The 17209-nt window shown below is 42.2% G+C and overlaps 1 protein-coding gene across 4 annotated transcripts in view; it reads left to right on the top strand.

The window, feature by feature from the left end:
- Nucleotides 1-17209, top strand: part of Fife (regulating synaptic membrane exocytosis protein fife) — a 57040-nt gene that overhangs the window by 2534 nt on the left and 37297 nt on the right. For all 4 annotated transcript variants that reach the window (XM_076523893.1, XM_033472737.2, XM_076523895.1 and 1 more), the window contains exons 2-6: nucleotides 9731-10267; nucleotides 10892-11012; nucleotides 12622-12703; nucleotides 12831-12972; nucleotides 14766-15020. In XM_076523893.1, coding sequence (XP_076380008.1) covers nucleotides 10232-10267; nucleotides 10892-11012; nucleotides 12622-12703; nucleotides 12831-12972; nucleotides 14766-15020 — 636 coding nt within the window. In that variant the 5' untranslated portion in view covers nucleotides 9731-10231. The remainder of the gene's footprint in view (nucleotides 1-9730; nucleotides 10268-10891; nucleotides 11013-12621; nucleotides 12704-12830; nucleotides 12973-14765; nucleotides 15021-17209) is intronic.

The raw sequence follows: 17209 nt of genomic DNA, 5'->3' as shown, positions 1-17209 counted from the left end.
CCTTGCGGCTCGTTTTTATGCTAACCGATCGTCAACAATTATAAAAACGAGGAGCTCGAATAATCGTATCTCCTTTTCCCAAATTTTTGTGTACAATTTGAAGGACAATTGGGGAGGATTTACTGCATTTGTTATGTTAATTTCTTCCATTAAATCGTTCATCGGGCGTAGAAGTAAATTAGAGACGACGATACGTAAAGGCCGGATCAGTTTTTAAAACGGCAAGCCGGCGAGCGAGTGGTGCAATAGAAACAGGAAAGATAATGGAATAGAAAAAACGTAATGCAAATACGTCTAAATTTATCATTAGACCAGCGGAGCTTTATGCGAAATAGAAATCGTCCGCGTGGATTCCGTGAATCAGAAATTTAATAAGAACGGACCGCCTCTTGTAATAATTATACCGGGTCGAGAATAGCGCGATAACGTTGATTAAGTTGTTCAGTATTTTTTGTCTCGCCTATTCGTTTCATTGTAAATGCATAAAATCCGCGGTCTAGTTATCGTTATACAGTAATGTCTCCCTAACTGACGCTCGGATCGCGTACAAAAATGGACAATTTGGGAAGAGGAGATACGATTATTCGAGCCTCGCGGTTCATTTTTTATAGTCACGAATTGTCAACAACTATAAAAAAAACGTTCTACAAGGCTCGAATAATCGTATCTTCTCTTCCCAAATTGTCCATTTTTGTGGACAATCTGAGCGTCAATTAGAGAGACATTTGTGTATATAATTCACTCGTATACGGTTGACATCGTAAGAGAATTCGAGGAAGGGAAAGCGAAAACGAAAACGAAAGGACTTGTGAACGTGAGTTGCAAGTCCACGGTTCGTTTAATTATCGCGATGTTATCGAAGCTCGGCAACGTTAACGCGAGCAGCGCGCGAGTCACGCGAGATCGTTGCCGGACTCGACGGACTTGCGGCAAGAACGGCATTCGCGATCGTAACTTTTCAATGAGTTGAGCAAACATCACGAACGTGTCGGGAGTCAGGGAGTCACGTGTCACGACCGTTCAGAAGGCACGCGAATCGATCCGGACCGGCTACAGGTTATCAGATCTTTGGACCTTCGACCCTCCGTCGACTACACCGGATCAGAACGGTGCTACAATTCTTCTTTTTCCCGACAACCTTATCGTGTCCAGACCCCAATTTCTTCGATCTTTTCTCGAGCAAATGTCGTGTTCCTTGCCTGCTGCTCACCGATTACACCGATTCCCCCGATGTACCCGATACGGATATCGCGGAACGAGCGGCGCTGGTTTTCATTTTTCTGTACTGGAAAGCAACAATTAACCAGGCGCGCCGTATAAAATCGTCTAATCGTCGTTCGTTCGAACGGGTCGCGTTAATTGTTGATCGCGGATTTGTCGGATCAAGACGGATCGTTCGTCACCCGTTACGCGGCCAAGGTCCGCGATCCGATTGCGTTGTCCGATCCCAGCGTTCATGCTCATGTTCCGTCTCGTTGGTGAAACACTCTCGGCTGTTCGAATCGTCGATGGAAAGCCTGGGAACGTATTTCACGTTCATTTGCAACTCGACCGATCCGAGTGTTTCCAATACAATATACAGGGTGTCCCAAAAATGTCTCGCAATCCGGAAATGGCGGGTTCCTCGGATCATTTGAAGCAGCTTCTTCCTTTACAAAAATGTTCTCCGAGGCACCGTTAACGAGTTATTAACGAAAAACAGTTCCGCTCATTGGCTCGGTCGCCTCGCGTCAGCTGAGCTGGGATTCGACCGCTGGCGCCGTTGGCTCGGTCGCCTCGCGCCAGCCGAGCTCGCCTCTCATTGGTCACTGTTTTTCGTTAATAACTCGTTAACGGTGCCTCGGAGAAAATTTTTGTAAAGGAAAAAGTTGCTTCGAACGACCCGAGGAACCCGCTACTTTTGGATTGCGAGATATTTTTGGGACACCCTGTATACGGTAAATTCTCTCCGATCGTCGGTCAGCTTGTAAACAAAAGTGGACGATTTGGAAAGAGGAGATGCGATTATTCGTTTTTATCGTTGTTGACGATCGACGGTCACAAAAACGAGCCGCGGGACACGAATAATCCTTCTCCACACGAATCGTCCATTTTTGTTTACAAGCTGAAGGACGATTCGAGACGATTTACCGCACTTGATATTTGCTCGAGAACATTTCAGTGGGATTCGTTACAATTACGATTACCGTTCACGTCTTGTACGACGTATGATGCGCGCGACCGCTGAATCTAAAAGTCTAAATGCAGGATTTCTCTTTGAAATGTCGTTTCTTAAAGAGCTCTCTTAAATAACCAGCTGCCCCGCGGCTGAAAGAATTATTTCAACAATTCTACATTACATAAAGAGTCCCCTGATGATCGTCCCCGACCTATGAATAATTTATCGCTTCTTGAGAGCTACTGCACTTCGCTTATACGAATCCATCGTCAAATTGGAAATTCCAAAGCGCGAGGCGTCGCGCGTCGCTCGACTTTGCCGATCGATTCAAAAAGCAGATGAAATCTTCGTCGAGTAGAACGTTTCCCCCCTAGAAAATACTATTCTATTCCGGAACGTTGGGTTATTAGTTTATTAGTTTATTATTAGTTTATTAGTATATTGAGAATCAAAAACCTCCAACATTTAAAGCAGTCTATCGAGTCGATGATCGTCGATGTCGTCGATCGTTCGATGCTTCATAGATTCGGATATGTATGCTAAAGCACACATATGTATACAAAGTGCAGTAATAATTTTTCCCTAATTTTTTCCTAATTTTTTTCTCGGCTTCTGAACAATAATAAACGATTTGGCAATTATAAAAATGAGGCGCGAAGCTCGAATAATCGTATCTCCTCTTCCCATATTATCCATTTTTGTTTACAAGCTGAAGGAAAATTCGGGAGAATTAACTGTATATGATAGCTGAAATGCTAAAGTATAGCTACTTGCTCGGTCAGAGTCGTAAATGGCGTTAATCGAGGCAAATAAAAAAACAAACGGAGAGACTACGGAAACGAATCGTCCGGCTCGTGAGCACGACAAGTACGATTCGTTCGCCCCTTTCAACCCTTTCGCAGCCACCTTGACCAACAATTTTCTCCAGGCACCGTTTCCGACGTATTCGTTCCCAAGCTGCTCCATTAGCCTCGATTGCAAGCTACGTTCTACGTATAGATAACGTTCGAGCGAAGGCTAACTGAAAAAGGAAAGCAACAGGAAACGGTAAGAAACGGCAAGGATCGATGGATAAGAAAGCGTTTTCGATGGACAAAATGACGACAATAGCGCGAGCAATATTTCAATGAATGATTGGACGAATTGGACGATAATCGGACGATGGTCGGAAGGGTGAGTGTGGACAGGATAAGTCACGGACAGACGTTTATGCGGACATCGGGGCATAAGAAATGTAAGCTTACGGCGTTTTTTCGGATAAAGCTCTGCCCGGATAGAAAGGAGATGACGGGAAACTTGACTACACGCACACGGCGTCGCCCTGCCGATCAATAGCTACAGGTGGCAGCCATTTCCTAGCCAACGGCTGCTTCCACCCTCCCACCACGGCTCTCCGTTTCCATTTAACTGTATCATTTGCTCCTTGCCGTTATTCCCGATTCTCCTGCCTTTCTAGTCTTTGTCGGTATTTTCGGACTTTCTTCGTAGCCGCACTTTGTTCAACAGAAAGCCGATATTGGTTCGGTCTCTGCGCGATATTGTTCCTTCCAGGAAGCAGGAACGGAACAGAGAAACAGTAATGGTAACTGTAAAAGGAACGGTAATAGGAACAGGAACGGAAATAGAAATAGGAACGGTAACAGTGGCAATGATGGGAACAGTAACAGTGACTGTGGGAATAACAGGAACAGGAACAGTAACAGTGACTGTAGGAATAACAGGAACCGGAACAGTAACAGTAATAATAACATGAACAGGAACAGTAACAGTAACAATAATAATAACATGAACAGGAACAGTAACAGTAGCAATAACAGGAACAGAAACAGTAACAGTAGCAATAATAGGAACAGGAACAATAGCAATAACAGGAATAGGAACAATAGCAATAACAGGAACAGTAACAATAACAGTAGCAATAACAGGAACAGTAACAGTAGTAATAAGAGGAACAGGAACAATAGAAATAACAGGAATAGGAACAGTAGCAATAACAGAAACAGTAACAGTAACAGTAGCAATAAGAGGAACAGTGACAGTAGTACTAACAGGAACAGGAACAATAGCAATAACAGGAACAGCAACAGTAACAGTAGAAATAGCAATAATAGAAATAATAACAGTAACAGGAACGGTAACAGGAACAGTAACAATAACAGTATCAATAACAGGAACAGTAAGAATAGCAATAACAGGAGCAGTAACAGTAACAATAGCAATAATAGGAACAGGAACAGTAACAATAGCAATAACAGGAACAGAAATAGTAACAGTAGCAATAACAGAAACAGTAATAGTAACACTAGCAATAACAGGAACAGGAACAGGAACAGTAACAATAACAGTAGCAATAACAGGAACAGTAACAGTAGCAATAAGAGGAACAGGAACAATAGAAATAACAGGAATAGGAACAGTAGCAATAACAGAAACAGTAACAGTAACAGTAGCAATAAGAGGAACAGTGAGAGTAGTACTAACAGGAACAGGAACAATAGCAATAACAGGAACAGCAACAGTAACAGTAGAAATAGCAATAATAGAAATAATAACAGTAACAGGAACAGTAACAGGAACAATAACAATAACAGTAGCAATAACAGGAACAGTAAGAATAGCAATAACAGGAACAGAAATAGTAACAGTAGCAATAACAGAAACAGTAATAGTAACACTAGCAATAACAGGAACAGGAACAGGAACAGTAACAATAACAGTAGCAATAACAGGAACGGGAACAGTAACAGTAGAAATAGCAATAATAGAAATAATAGCAGTAACAGGAACAGTGATAGTAGCAATAACAGGAACGGGGACAGTAACAGTAGAAATAGCAATAATAGAAATAATAACAGGAACAGGAACAGTGATAGTAGCAATAAAAGGAACAGCAACAATAACAGTAGCAATAACAGGAATAGGAACAGCAGCAATAACAGGAGCAGTAACAATAACAGTAATAATAACAGAAATAGGAACAGTAGCAATAACAGGAACAGCAACAGTAACAGTAGCAGTAGCAATAATAGAAACAATAACAGTAACAGGAACAGTGATAGTAGCAATAACAGGAACAGCAACAGTAACAGTAGCAGTAGCAATAATAGAAACAATAACAGTAACAGGAACAGTGATAGTAGCAATAACAGGAACAGCGACAGTAACAGTAACAGGAACATGAACAGATAACACTAGCAAGAACGGAACGAGTTAATCGATCGAGTAGATCCGGAGATCGCGAAGACCCTCGTCGGAGACAATGTAAAGCAGAGACAACATCGACGACCGTGTAATATCGTAATTTGTACCACACCGTTCCAAGAACCGTCTACGCGAACTCGAACTAGCTGGGGACTGTATTAATTTGATTCCGACCAGAGGAGAAATCAGACGAGATGTTTTCACGTTCGAATTTCAGGTGATTTATACACCGCGTGCAGAGCCGTATTACCATAATTATACGGATCGCTGGAAAGATACGATATCCATTATTCATATCAGTTTATCGGAACTTGTTTCGCTGTTAAATATTTATACAACTTTTTTTCCCTCCCCCCCACCGCGTTCTCCAATTTAGATCGCCGCGTTTACGAGAACGTGCCTGAATATTTAGGTCATTGTCATGCTCGTATTTACGTTGTACGCATCCTGTCTTATTAATCTCGTGCTCGTGCCACTTAGAAATCGCTCGAGCGCAAATCGCAAATCGCCGTTTCGTCGGGCACGAATTTCTCGCGGAAAATTACACGCCGCGACCCCTCCGATATTTCCGCCGCGAATTCTTAAAAACGTCGGTACCATCTGCCTCTCGACTATTCGTGCACGCGTGCCCATTCTCGATGCAGCTTTTCCTTGTTCGACGACGAGAGAGAGAGAGAGAGAGAGGGGGGACTCGGACGAGATCGTTACGCGGCTCGCAACACCGACATGAGGCGACATATTGATCAAACCGCATATATCGTGATCCATATCCTTCCACGGTTTAACTGGAGCAGCGGACGGGTCACTGGAACAAATCCTTTTCGCCGAGACGAATATTTCCGGCGAGACGAGCGCGCCTGTGCGGGAACGCGCACACGTTGCAACACGAAAATTCTGCTATCCGTGGACGGAACGACGACGATGGGACGAGCGATCTGTTACAATACTCGCTCGGCCAAGGAATCTGGAACGGGTCGAACAGGGTTGTCCTTGCTCGTTTCGCGACGTAAGAAATAACGGACGATAAAGCACCGGGTTCTTTGTTCGAAGAACGATGTCGAAAATAGTTCTCGGAAACGAGAATAAAACCGGAGGAACACGGGCTCTTTGTTCGAGGAACGGTGTCGGAAATAGTCCCGGGAACGAGAGTAAAAGCAGAGGGAAAGACTTTGAATCCCGTGGTCTACGCGTAGTAGCACAGTAATACGGTAGCAGGCTGCGAGGTCGCAACAAGTAGCAGCAGTTGGTGCTTGGTCAGCCGCCAACGATAGTTTCGCAACATGATGCAGACGAGGAAGCGGCGAGATATACACAGTAATGTCTCCCTAACTGACGCTCAAATTCTGCACAAGATTGGACAATTTGGGAAGAGGAGATACGATTATTCGTACCTTGCGTCTCGTTTTTATAGTTGTAGACAATTGCTAACTATAAACACGAATTGGGCAGAAATTACTGGATTATGGTCCGTGAGTCGCAGTTTCGATCGTCGTGGTTTACATCCATCAAAATTATCTTTTTACCACCGTGTTTGTTTTGCTTCGATTCGTTTCGTTCCGCGCATTGTTTTTGTTTACGCCATTTAAAATACAACGAATAAATTAATAGGTCGCTAATAGGTCGTTAGTAGGATCGCAGAGAATCGAAACGGAGTACAGTAATGTCTCCCTAACTGACGCTGAAATTCTGCACAAGATTGGACAATTTGGGAAGAGGTGATACGATTATTCGTACCTTGCGTCTCGTTTTTATAGTTGTAGACAGTTGCTAACTATAAACACGAATTGGGCAGAAATTACTGGATTATGGTCCGTGAGTCGCAGTTTTTCGATCATCATGGTTTACATCCATCAAAATTACCTTTTTACCACCGTGTTTGTTTTGCTTCGATTCGTTCCGTTCCGCGCAGTGTTTTTGTTTACGGCATTTAAAATACAACGAATAAATTAATAGGTCGCTAATAGGTCGTTAGTAGGATCGCAGAGAATCGAAACGAAGTACAGTAATGTCTCCCTAACTGACGCTCAAATTCTGCACAAGATTGGACAATTTGGGAAGAGGAGATACGATTATTCGTACCTTGCGTCTCGTTTTTATAGTTGTAGACAATTGCTAACTATAAACACGAATTGGGCAGAAATAACTGGATTATGGTCCGTGAGTCGCAGTTTTTCGATCATCATGGTTTACATCCATCAAAATTACCTTTTTACCACCGTGTTTGTTTTGCTTCGATTCGTTTCGTTCCGCGCATTGTTTCTGTTTACGCTATTTAAAATACAACGAATAAATTAATAGGTCGCTAATAGGTCGTTAGTAGGATCGCAGAGAATCGAAAAGGAGTAGAGTAATGTCACCCTAACTGACGCTCAAATTTTGCACAAGATTGGACAATTTGGGAACAGGAGATACGATTATTCGTACCTTGCGTCTCGTTTTTATAGTTGTAGACAGTTGCTAACTATAAGCACGAATTGGGGAGAAATTACTGGATTATGGTCCATGAATCGCAGTTTCAATCATCGTGGTTTACATCCATCAAAATGATCTTTTTACATTTTCACCTCCTTATCGCGTACTCGCGCGTTACCATCGCGTTTGTTTTGCTTCGATTCGTTCCGTTTCGCGCAGTGTTTTTGTTTACGCTATTTAAAATACAACAAATAAATTAATAGGTCGCTAATAGGTCGTTAGTAGGATCGGAGAGAATCGGGACAGAGTACAGTAATGTCTCCCTAACTGACGCTCAAATTTTGCACAAAAATGGACAATTTGGGAAGAGGAGATACGATTATTCGAGTCTTGCAGCTCGTTCTTTTTTATAGTTGTTGACAATTCGTAACTATGAAAACGAGCCGCAAGGCTCGAATAATCGCATCTCCTCTTCCTAAATTGTCCATTTTTGTGGGCAGTCTGAGCGTCGATTAGAGAGACATTACTGTACACGTGTTATTCCTGCGTATTGTAGATCATTCGAATCATTGCTGGCGCTCGCGTAGAGTTTGTTCAGCGTTGGAAACATTCGTTAGTGCAAATATTTCCGCGTGATCGTATAGGCGAAGATAAGTTTCGCTACAGGACAATTAAGAAGGATTATCGATTTGTGTCAAGTGCATCTGATAATTGTTTAACGAATCTAAATAAAGCGGGAGAATAAGACTCGGAAATAAGGAGCAGAAGGGAGGAGAACGAAGCCGAAGGAAACGGACGGAAATCCAGAATATGCCCAGATATGAAGGAGACGTGGAATTTGAAGGGCGATTCCTATAATGGCCTGGCACATATTAGTTCATCTCGTAATGATGCCAACGAAGCGGCAGACAATCCCCTCCTAGTAATTCCTTCGATGCTTCGTGCTCCAAGGAATTTCTTCCCGATGACCTCGACAAAAGAGCAAGATATCGTTCGCGGATTATTTATCCGGATCCATGAAATACATCCGAGTCGATAACACTTGTAATCCATAAGGAAACCAATAAAGTTTAATATTATTATTGTTATTATTTTGCTTAGGTGCCGCGACTTTACAGAGTCTTCGCTTTACGCCTTTTCCATTGCTTTTTTGTCTTGCAGTTTTTTTACTGTCTTTTGGAGTTATTACATTTAATATCGCTATATAATATAATATAATATAATATAATATAATATAATATAATATAATATAATATAATATAATATAATATAATATAATATAATATAATATAATATAATATAATATAATATAATATAATATGATATAATATAATGCAATATATAATATAATATGATGTAATATAATATAATCCCGTATTTTTCCTAACTTAACAATTTCTCGGCTTCGGATAAAAAAGAATATAAATACAAAAAAAATATCGTCTTGCCACGATAGGCTTTTTATCGTTATATTCCATTTCTTCTCTATCTATTTCCCTGTTTTACTTGCTCTCGGAATTCCACGACATTAAAATCATGCTTATCTTCTTTCCTCGTTCACGCGACAATCGTCGTCGAAATTCATTTGCCGATTCCGAACGCGTAACTTTCGCTACGTCTAATTGCACTTTCCGACTGCTACGACCATTATCTAATTGCGATTGTAATTAAAAGTTGTATTATATTATTCGTATTGTGCGCACCTTTGTAGCGAGAACTGGTCGAACAGAAGGGGACCAGTCGGAACGAAATGAGTGTATCAAATTGTGCACCGGCCATTATATACAATTTATGTGCTCGGTAAAGTTCCCCTGAACGGATTCAGCCGCGTTTAGTCGAAAGTTTCGAGAAATCAAACGCGCCACCGAATTCGTTTCACCAACGGAGAACGTCGACGCGTACGTTCGCGTCGAGACGGTTTGGCTTTCGATGAACGTATACTTTTCGATCATGTTTCAGGTCTCGCTTCGCCGTGGAATTTCTGAAAGCAACAGGGTCCCGATGCTGCGCGCAGGGAAGAAACTCGAGCTTGAGGGAAATGCAAATGGGTTTCTGGCAAAGGGGTGAGCCGTGTGGCTCCTTCGCGCTGTGCCGATTCATTCCGAAACGTCTTTGTTTACGGCGCGCCGAGGATAACGTAGCAATCTTGTCCTCGAGTGTCCGAACACCGTCGACGTACGCTTCGATTTGATTCTGAGAACGAGTTTATGTCGACAACCAAGGTCACTGTGACAACCGGTGAACACCGGTGAGTGGAAGGCGAATAAGACGCAACAGGAGAAAGAGCAACATAGGAATAAGAGTGCGCAGAACTCTTTTCTTTTTCTCTCTCGAAGAAAGTCTGCACGTCCCTGAGCTCGCATTTCGGCCGCGTATTCAATCACAACTCAATCGGAACCTCTCAACCACAACTTCAGCTTAAACTTCAACTTCAACTGCAACTACAATTCAAATTTCAAAATGTTGCGCGACAACGTGGTGTCCTTCGTCAGAAAGGTAACTCGTATTCGCTGTTATTTGCGCTCGATAAATACAACTTTGAGTTATACAGGGTGTCCCAAAAATGTCTCGCAATCCGAAAGTGGCGGGTTCCTCGGGTCATTTGAAGCAACTTTTTCCTTTACAAAAATTTTCTCCGAGGCACCGTTAACGAGTTATTAACGAAGAACAGTGACCAATGAGAGGCGAGATCAGCTGGCGCGAGGCGGCCGAGCCAACGGCGCCAGCAGTCGAACGGTCGAATCCCAGCTCAGCTGGCGCGAGGCGGCCGAGCCAACGGCGCCAGCGGTCGAGGCGGTCGAATCCCAGCTCAGCTGACGCGAGGCGACTGAGCCAATGAGCGGAACTGGGCTTCGTGCGCTGGTTGACTGGGCCGCCTCGCGTCAGTCGTACTCGATTCTTATTGGTCACTGTTTTTCGTTAATAACTCGTTAACGGCGCCTCGGAGAATATTTTTGTAAAGGAAGAAGCTGCTTCGAATGATCCGAGGAATCCGCCATTTCCGGATTGCAAGACATTTTTGGGACACCCTGTATATTCAACTTGCCTTCAACCTTCCGGTGGGAAATGGAACTGGTTGAAGCCTTGCTACGAAACTATTCTATTCGTTTATTTATTCAGATGATGATACCCAATGCTGCGACGCAACCAGATTCCGGAACAACCGGATCTGTTATGTCGGACGAAGGCAGCAACACGTTTAGAAAATGGAAACAGCTGGGAGGCGACGTGATACGAGACGGTGAGTTTCGCGTCACGTAGTGGACGTTCGTAACTAAATCGTTTCAGCACTGAACCTACCGTTGCCGATCACAATGACCAATTGCACATTTCTTGTTCTAAAATGATTACAATTATAAAGACTCTTTCATAGGAAACGATTAAATAAACATTTCGCTTTAGGTTAACATTGTAATAAAAATGACGGGAGGTCTGATTAACCAGTTAGCTGTGTTTGACGAGTATACTCCTCATGGAGAAGTGGCAGTACAGTAATGTCTCTCTAATTGACGCTTAGATTGTACACAAAAATGGACAATTTGGGAAGAGGAGATGAGATTATTCGAGCTTTGAGGTTTGTTTTTATAGTAACGAATTGACAACGATTATAAAAACGAGCTGCAAGGCTCGAATAATCGTATCTCCTCTTCCCAAATTGTCCATTTCTGTGGACAATCTAAGCGTCAATTAGAGAAACATTACTGTATTTTGTGCCACGATATTGGTGTTCGACGTGCAAAGTGTCATTATATGTCGTCCCTAGCTTCGTTGAATACCACTCTACAGCAACAATTTGAATTATTAACTTTTATAGGTATTTAACCCATTGTGCTCGAGTGATGACTCTGAGACACCGCGTTCCAAGATAATTTTTATATCATCAAAGCTTAGATGTAACAAATTGTTAAAAGTCTAACTGTTGTACGAGCCACAAGATTCAATTTCATATGCACAAAATGCACTTTGTCACATAAAATGGAAATACCATAAATCGGAATAATTAATTTAGATTTACGATTAAAATGGCTTCGAGTGCAAAAGGTTAATTTTTCCTGCGTTGTTCATTTATTATATACGTAGTATGTACCAATGTTCAGTGAATAAGTAAATATTAGCAATAAAATTATCAATTGTATAAAACAAAACCGTCTTTTCGATCCAATATTTAAAAGCTCTGAAAAGGAGGCGTCACAGCTGGCTGGTTAAATAAACTTCTCACTTCAGACACACACTGTAATAAAAATGGCGAAAAGCCTCATTAACTTCGGTCTTGTCATTGTATGTACAAAGCAACATACATCGATCGCTTTTAGCCACTTGCGCTGGAAAAATACGTGCCACGCACGTCGTAATGCTTTTGTCACAGAATCGCTAACGACGTGGTATGTACGTCGTCATGCGATTGTCACAGAAACAAACGACGTACATGGCACGTCGGATGGGATTGTTTGCCAGAGCACAGACTATCATTGCACTGCATAGCGTATAATTGTCAATATTTAACCCGGAAAATTATTTTAAATTATATATATTATTATATTATATATTATATATATATTATATTATACTAGTATATATATATATATATTATAATAATATATAATAATAATAATAATAATATATATATATATATTATTTTAAAAATTATTTTAAAATGGAAAAAATAAATTAGTTTAGAAAATATAAATCTTTTTCCGATTTCTGTAACGCCTCCCAACGAGTTATACCGTTGGACCGTTCTGGTACACGCGTCGGTGAATTTTTTGCCAGCGCAAGTGGTTAGAGCTCGATGAGTTCGGTGTTGATGTTTCTATCCACGGAACGTTCGAACGTTCTTCGTTTCGTTCCAGTGACCAAATTTGGTCCCGCGAAGGTTACCCCTGCCGAAGAGAATCAGCCCAAAGAGGAGGTGTCTACCGAGGCAACGAAAACGTGAGTGTTCGAAGCTGCGCGGCGTCTCGCGCTGTGAACGCGCATCGATCGCGAGACATTCAGACGCGAAACGTTCAGCATAATTCGGCCGATTTCCAAAAAAAATTTCACCTTCGACGCATTTCAGAAAATCGAAAACCGGCGACGAGTGCAGGGTGTGCCGGAAATCGGTGGCGCCCGAAGAAGCATCGAGAATTTGCTGCGAGTGTCAACAGAAAGTCTGCGAGGATTGCGCCTGCTATTCGACAACAACGAATTCCGATGATCCGGTAAGACTTGCTCGCGTGCAATTTCGAAAAATGTTTCGCGCTCGTTTGGAACCGTCGAACGGTGGTTTCGATTTTTTTTCGCTTCTCGTCCGTAGCCTTGTATTCGAACAATGCTCGACAGCGATCGATCTAGCGACGTTGATCCTTGCAATATTCGTATCGATCGTTCTCAGCGGAGGTTCGCCGTTCGTTCTTCCTCTTGCTTGATTCGCCGTCTCTGAAAATAATAAATACTATGTTTAAAATTAATAATAAAATAATTATTTGAAATAATTATTAATATTAATATATTATTTAATATATTAAAATAATTAAAATAATTATTAATAAATAATTAATAATGATGTGAGTCCCAAGCAGTGCGATCGCACTGTTCATATTCTTTCTTTTCGTTTTGTTTGTCAATCTTGACGAGCGCTATCGCGCCGCTTGGTTCTCTTCGCAATCAATTAACCCCTTGCACTACTTTCACGAGTCCGACTCGCGATGAAAATTTTGTGTCACAAATTGAATATCGCGAGTTTAACTCGTTGCTACAATTCCATGCCAAACATGAGTATCACGTGTTTGACTCGTGGTCCTAATCGCGGGCCAAGTATGATTATCTCGAATGGCATTCTATGTCCCCATATAGGCAAAGTGTTACCTAGGGGTTAGCGTTACTTTCCGCGGTACAGATAAGATCTCAAAGGTAAGAAGAAAGAGTCATAAACAGTGATGAAAATTGTGATGACAGCAGCATTTAACCTTGACAAGTTTGGCACGGCTTTTCTCAGAGTTTCGGCATAGTGCAAGGGGTTAAGACAAGCGCTATCACGCGGTTTGGCATTTTTCGACCGTGTTTTCTGAATAATCCCTGGGACTCAAACGGTTAACCCATTCACTGCCAACTACGAGATATCTCGTAGTAAGCGACTGTACCAAAACTGCCGGCTACGAGATATCTCGTAGTGGGAGCTGCGAGTTTAGATTGGCTACAAATGGCTATTTGAGTTAGGAACTATTAGAAATGATGAATGAAAAATGCATACAGGGTGTCCCAAAAATGTCTCGTAATCCGGAAATGGTGGGTTGCTGAGGTCATTTGAAGCAACTTCTTCCTTTCCAAACATTTTCTCCGAGGCACCGTTAACGAGTTATTAATGAAAAACAGTGACCAATAAGAATCGAGTACGGCTGACGCGAGGCGGCTCAGCCAAGCAGCGCGCGAAGCCCAGTTCCGCTCATTGGCTCGGCCGCCTCGCGCCAGCTGAGCTGGGGTTCGACCGCCTCGACCGCTGGCGCCGTTGGCTCGGCCGCCTCGCGCCAGCTGAGCTGGGATTCGACCGCCGCGACCGCTGGCGCCGTTGGCTCGGCCACCTCGCGGCAGCTGATCTCTGTTCTCACTGTTTTTCGTTAATAACTCGTTAACGGTGCCTCGGAGAAAATTTTTGTAAAGGAAAAAGTTGCTTCAAATGGCCTGAGCAACCCGCCACTTTCGGATTGCGAGACCTTTTTGGGACACCCTGTATAGTGTAGAGAACATATTGATTATAAATAAAAAAAAATACTGTAAATGCCATTGCAATATTATATCGGTAACTTAATATTATTATATTTTGTAAAACTTCATGTTTTCTTTCAAATAAAACCGTGGCACCCAGGGCAAGACGCGCTAAATTTGCGTGGTAGTCAATGGGTTAACATCGCGTTCGTGAACGAAAAGAAATTAGCGAAGAACGATCGATCAAGATTATGCCGCTCGGCAGAACGAAATTGTTCGGAAATGGAGAATAGAAGGGAAATGTTTTCAGTCGTTGTGGCGATGCAGCGTCTGCCGGCGTAAAATCGCCTCGCGGGATCAACCGATCATGACGCAGGAGTCCACGGATTCTCTGCTGGAGGTGCCAGTTTTGGAGGCACTGCAGAGGAGGCACAGCGACGCCAGGCTCGGCAGTCAAAGCGGAAGTCAACTCGGCGGCCTCGGTTCCGGATTGGCTCCTCCGAGAAGCCCAGAATGGAGGAGGCACTCAGACGTGTCGCCGGCTAGTTTGAAAGAACTCGAAAAAGTGAGTCTGCTTGCGATCGAATTTAATCCGATAGAACCGATTCTCAATTCCATTCGAGTTAATCTTGAATCGAATCGAATCTATTATAATAATAATGATGATGATAATAATAATAATAATAATAATAATAATCACATGCTTTTTGAGAATTCAATCGCGATGAACGCCGATCGAACAGTCGATTTCAAGTTGTTATAATGATCACGCTTTCATCGCTTTCATCGTATGTCGTATGTCGCATTGTCCTACGTCGTATTGTCCTACGTCGTATGTTCTGCGTCGTATGCCCTATGTTCTGTGTCCTACGCCAATACCAAGAAATGTACATGCCTAGCACATCTTATTTTAACACTGTGCCGTCCGCAGATCTTAGATATGATTCTTTTGTTTGACGCCGGCATAATAGCTTGGAAATTTTAGATATAAAAAAAAATTTCGAAGATGGCGGTAATATAAATTCCTAAAATTACGATATGTCGTCCAAGAATTTTCGTACTTAATTCTTAGTTAAATAAGCACAATGCTATAGTTAGTTTGCTGCCTTTTAACACCCAAGGGATATAGTTCAAATGTTATTTCAGTTCTTTAAAATGGCATCAAAGCGGTACCACCGGCATACAACAGATAGTTTTTGCATGGCACCAGCGTGGTGCCACCGGACGGCATAGTGTTAATGGTATCGCATACGCTACGGTGTACACACGATACAGTATACAGTATAGGATGCGGTGTCTCGACGGTGAGCTACTTTATTCCGCGACAGGGTTCTTTCGAAGCAAATGCGACAATTGTCCTCTTTTCCGTCTACAATCTTGGACGCACTGATAAATCGTTTTGCCTTCTATTTTCTCTCTTCTTATTCGATGTTTACCGACAGAATGACGAACCGCGAGTCTCGTATGACACGGGTTCAAATTCAGAGATAAGCAAACGTGACAATTGTTCTCTTTTCCGTCTACAATTTTGAACGTATTGATAAATCATTTTGTCTTCCATTTTCTCTCTTCTTATTCGATGTTTACCGGCAGAATGACGAACCGCGAGTCTCGTATGAGGCGGGTTCAAATTCAAATATAAACAAACGCGACAATTGTTCTCTTTTCCGTCTACAATTTTGAACGCATTGATAAATCATTTTGCCTTCTATTTTCTCTCCTCTTATTCGATGTTTACGGGCAGAATAACGAACCGCGAGTCTCGTATGACACGGGTTCGAATTCAGATATAAACAAACGCGACAATTGTTCTCTTTTCCGTCTACAATTTTGAACGTATTGATAAATCATTTTGTCTTCTATTTTCTCTCTTCTTATTCGATGTTTACGGACAGAATGACGAACCGCGAGTCTCGTATGAGGCGGGTTCAAATTCAAATATAAACAAACGCGACAATTGTTCTCTTTTCCGTCTACAATTTTGAACGCATTGATAAATCATTTTGCCTTCTATTTTCTCTCCTCTTATTCGATGTTTACGGGCAGAATAACGAACCGCGAGTCTCATATGACACGGGTTCGAATTCAGATATAAACAAACGCGACAATTGTTCTCTTTTCCGTCTACAATTTTGAACGTATTGATAAATCATTTTGTCTTCTATTTTCTCTCTTCTTATTCGATGTTTACGGACAGAATGACGAACCGCGAGTCTCGTATGAGGCGGGTTCAAATTCAAATATAAACAAACGCGACAATTGTTCTCTTTTCCGTCTACAATTTTGAACGCGCATTGATAAATCGTTTTGCCTTCTATTTTCTCTCTCCTTATTCGATGTTTACGGGCAGAATAACGAACCGCGAGTCTCGTATGACGCGGGTTCAAATTCAGAGATAAGGGACGGCTGGCTCTGTTCGTTGAGAGAAAAACAGACGGGATCAAATACCGGTGGAATCGACCAAACGACGACGCGCGAATGCTGAAACACGAAAGAAAGTGGAATTCGATTGAAATCGGAAACGAAACGACAGAGTGACGACGGCGACTAACGATCTATGACTCGCGACTAACGACTCATGATGACGCAGGGAATCTCCGGAAATCAACCGTGAAATCATCGAGAAAGCGAACGACGAATGTGTGCATACGTATTATAGATGCATATATCCGATAAATTGTCAAATGGAACAAAGGGAAATAGGAATTCTGTTGGAACTTTCTTACAGCCACAGGTTGCAACGTTTGTTCTACG

This window comes from Megalopta genalis, chromosome 7 (assembly GCF_051020955.1).
Source record: "Megalopta genalis isolate 19385.01 chromosome 7, iyMegGena1_principal, whole genome shotgun sequence".
Classification (NCBI taxonomy): Eukaryota; Metazoa; Arthropoda; class Insecta; order Hymenoptera; family Halictidae; genus Megalopta; species Megalopta genalis.
The sequence above is the reverse complement of the archived record's forward strand: the minus strand, read 5'-3'. Positions and strand labels throughout refer to the sequence as shown.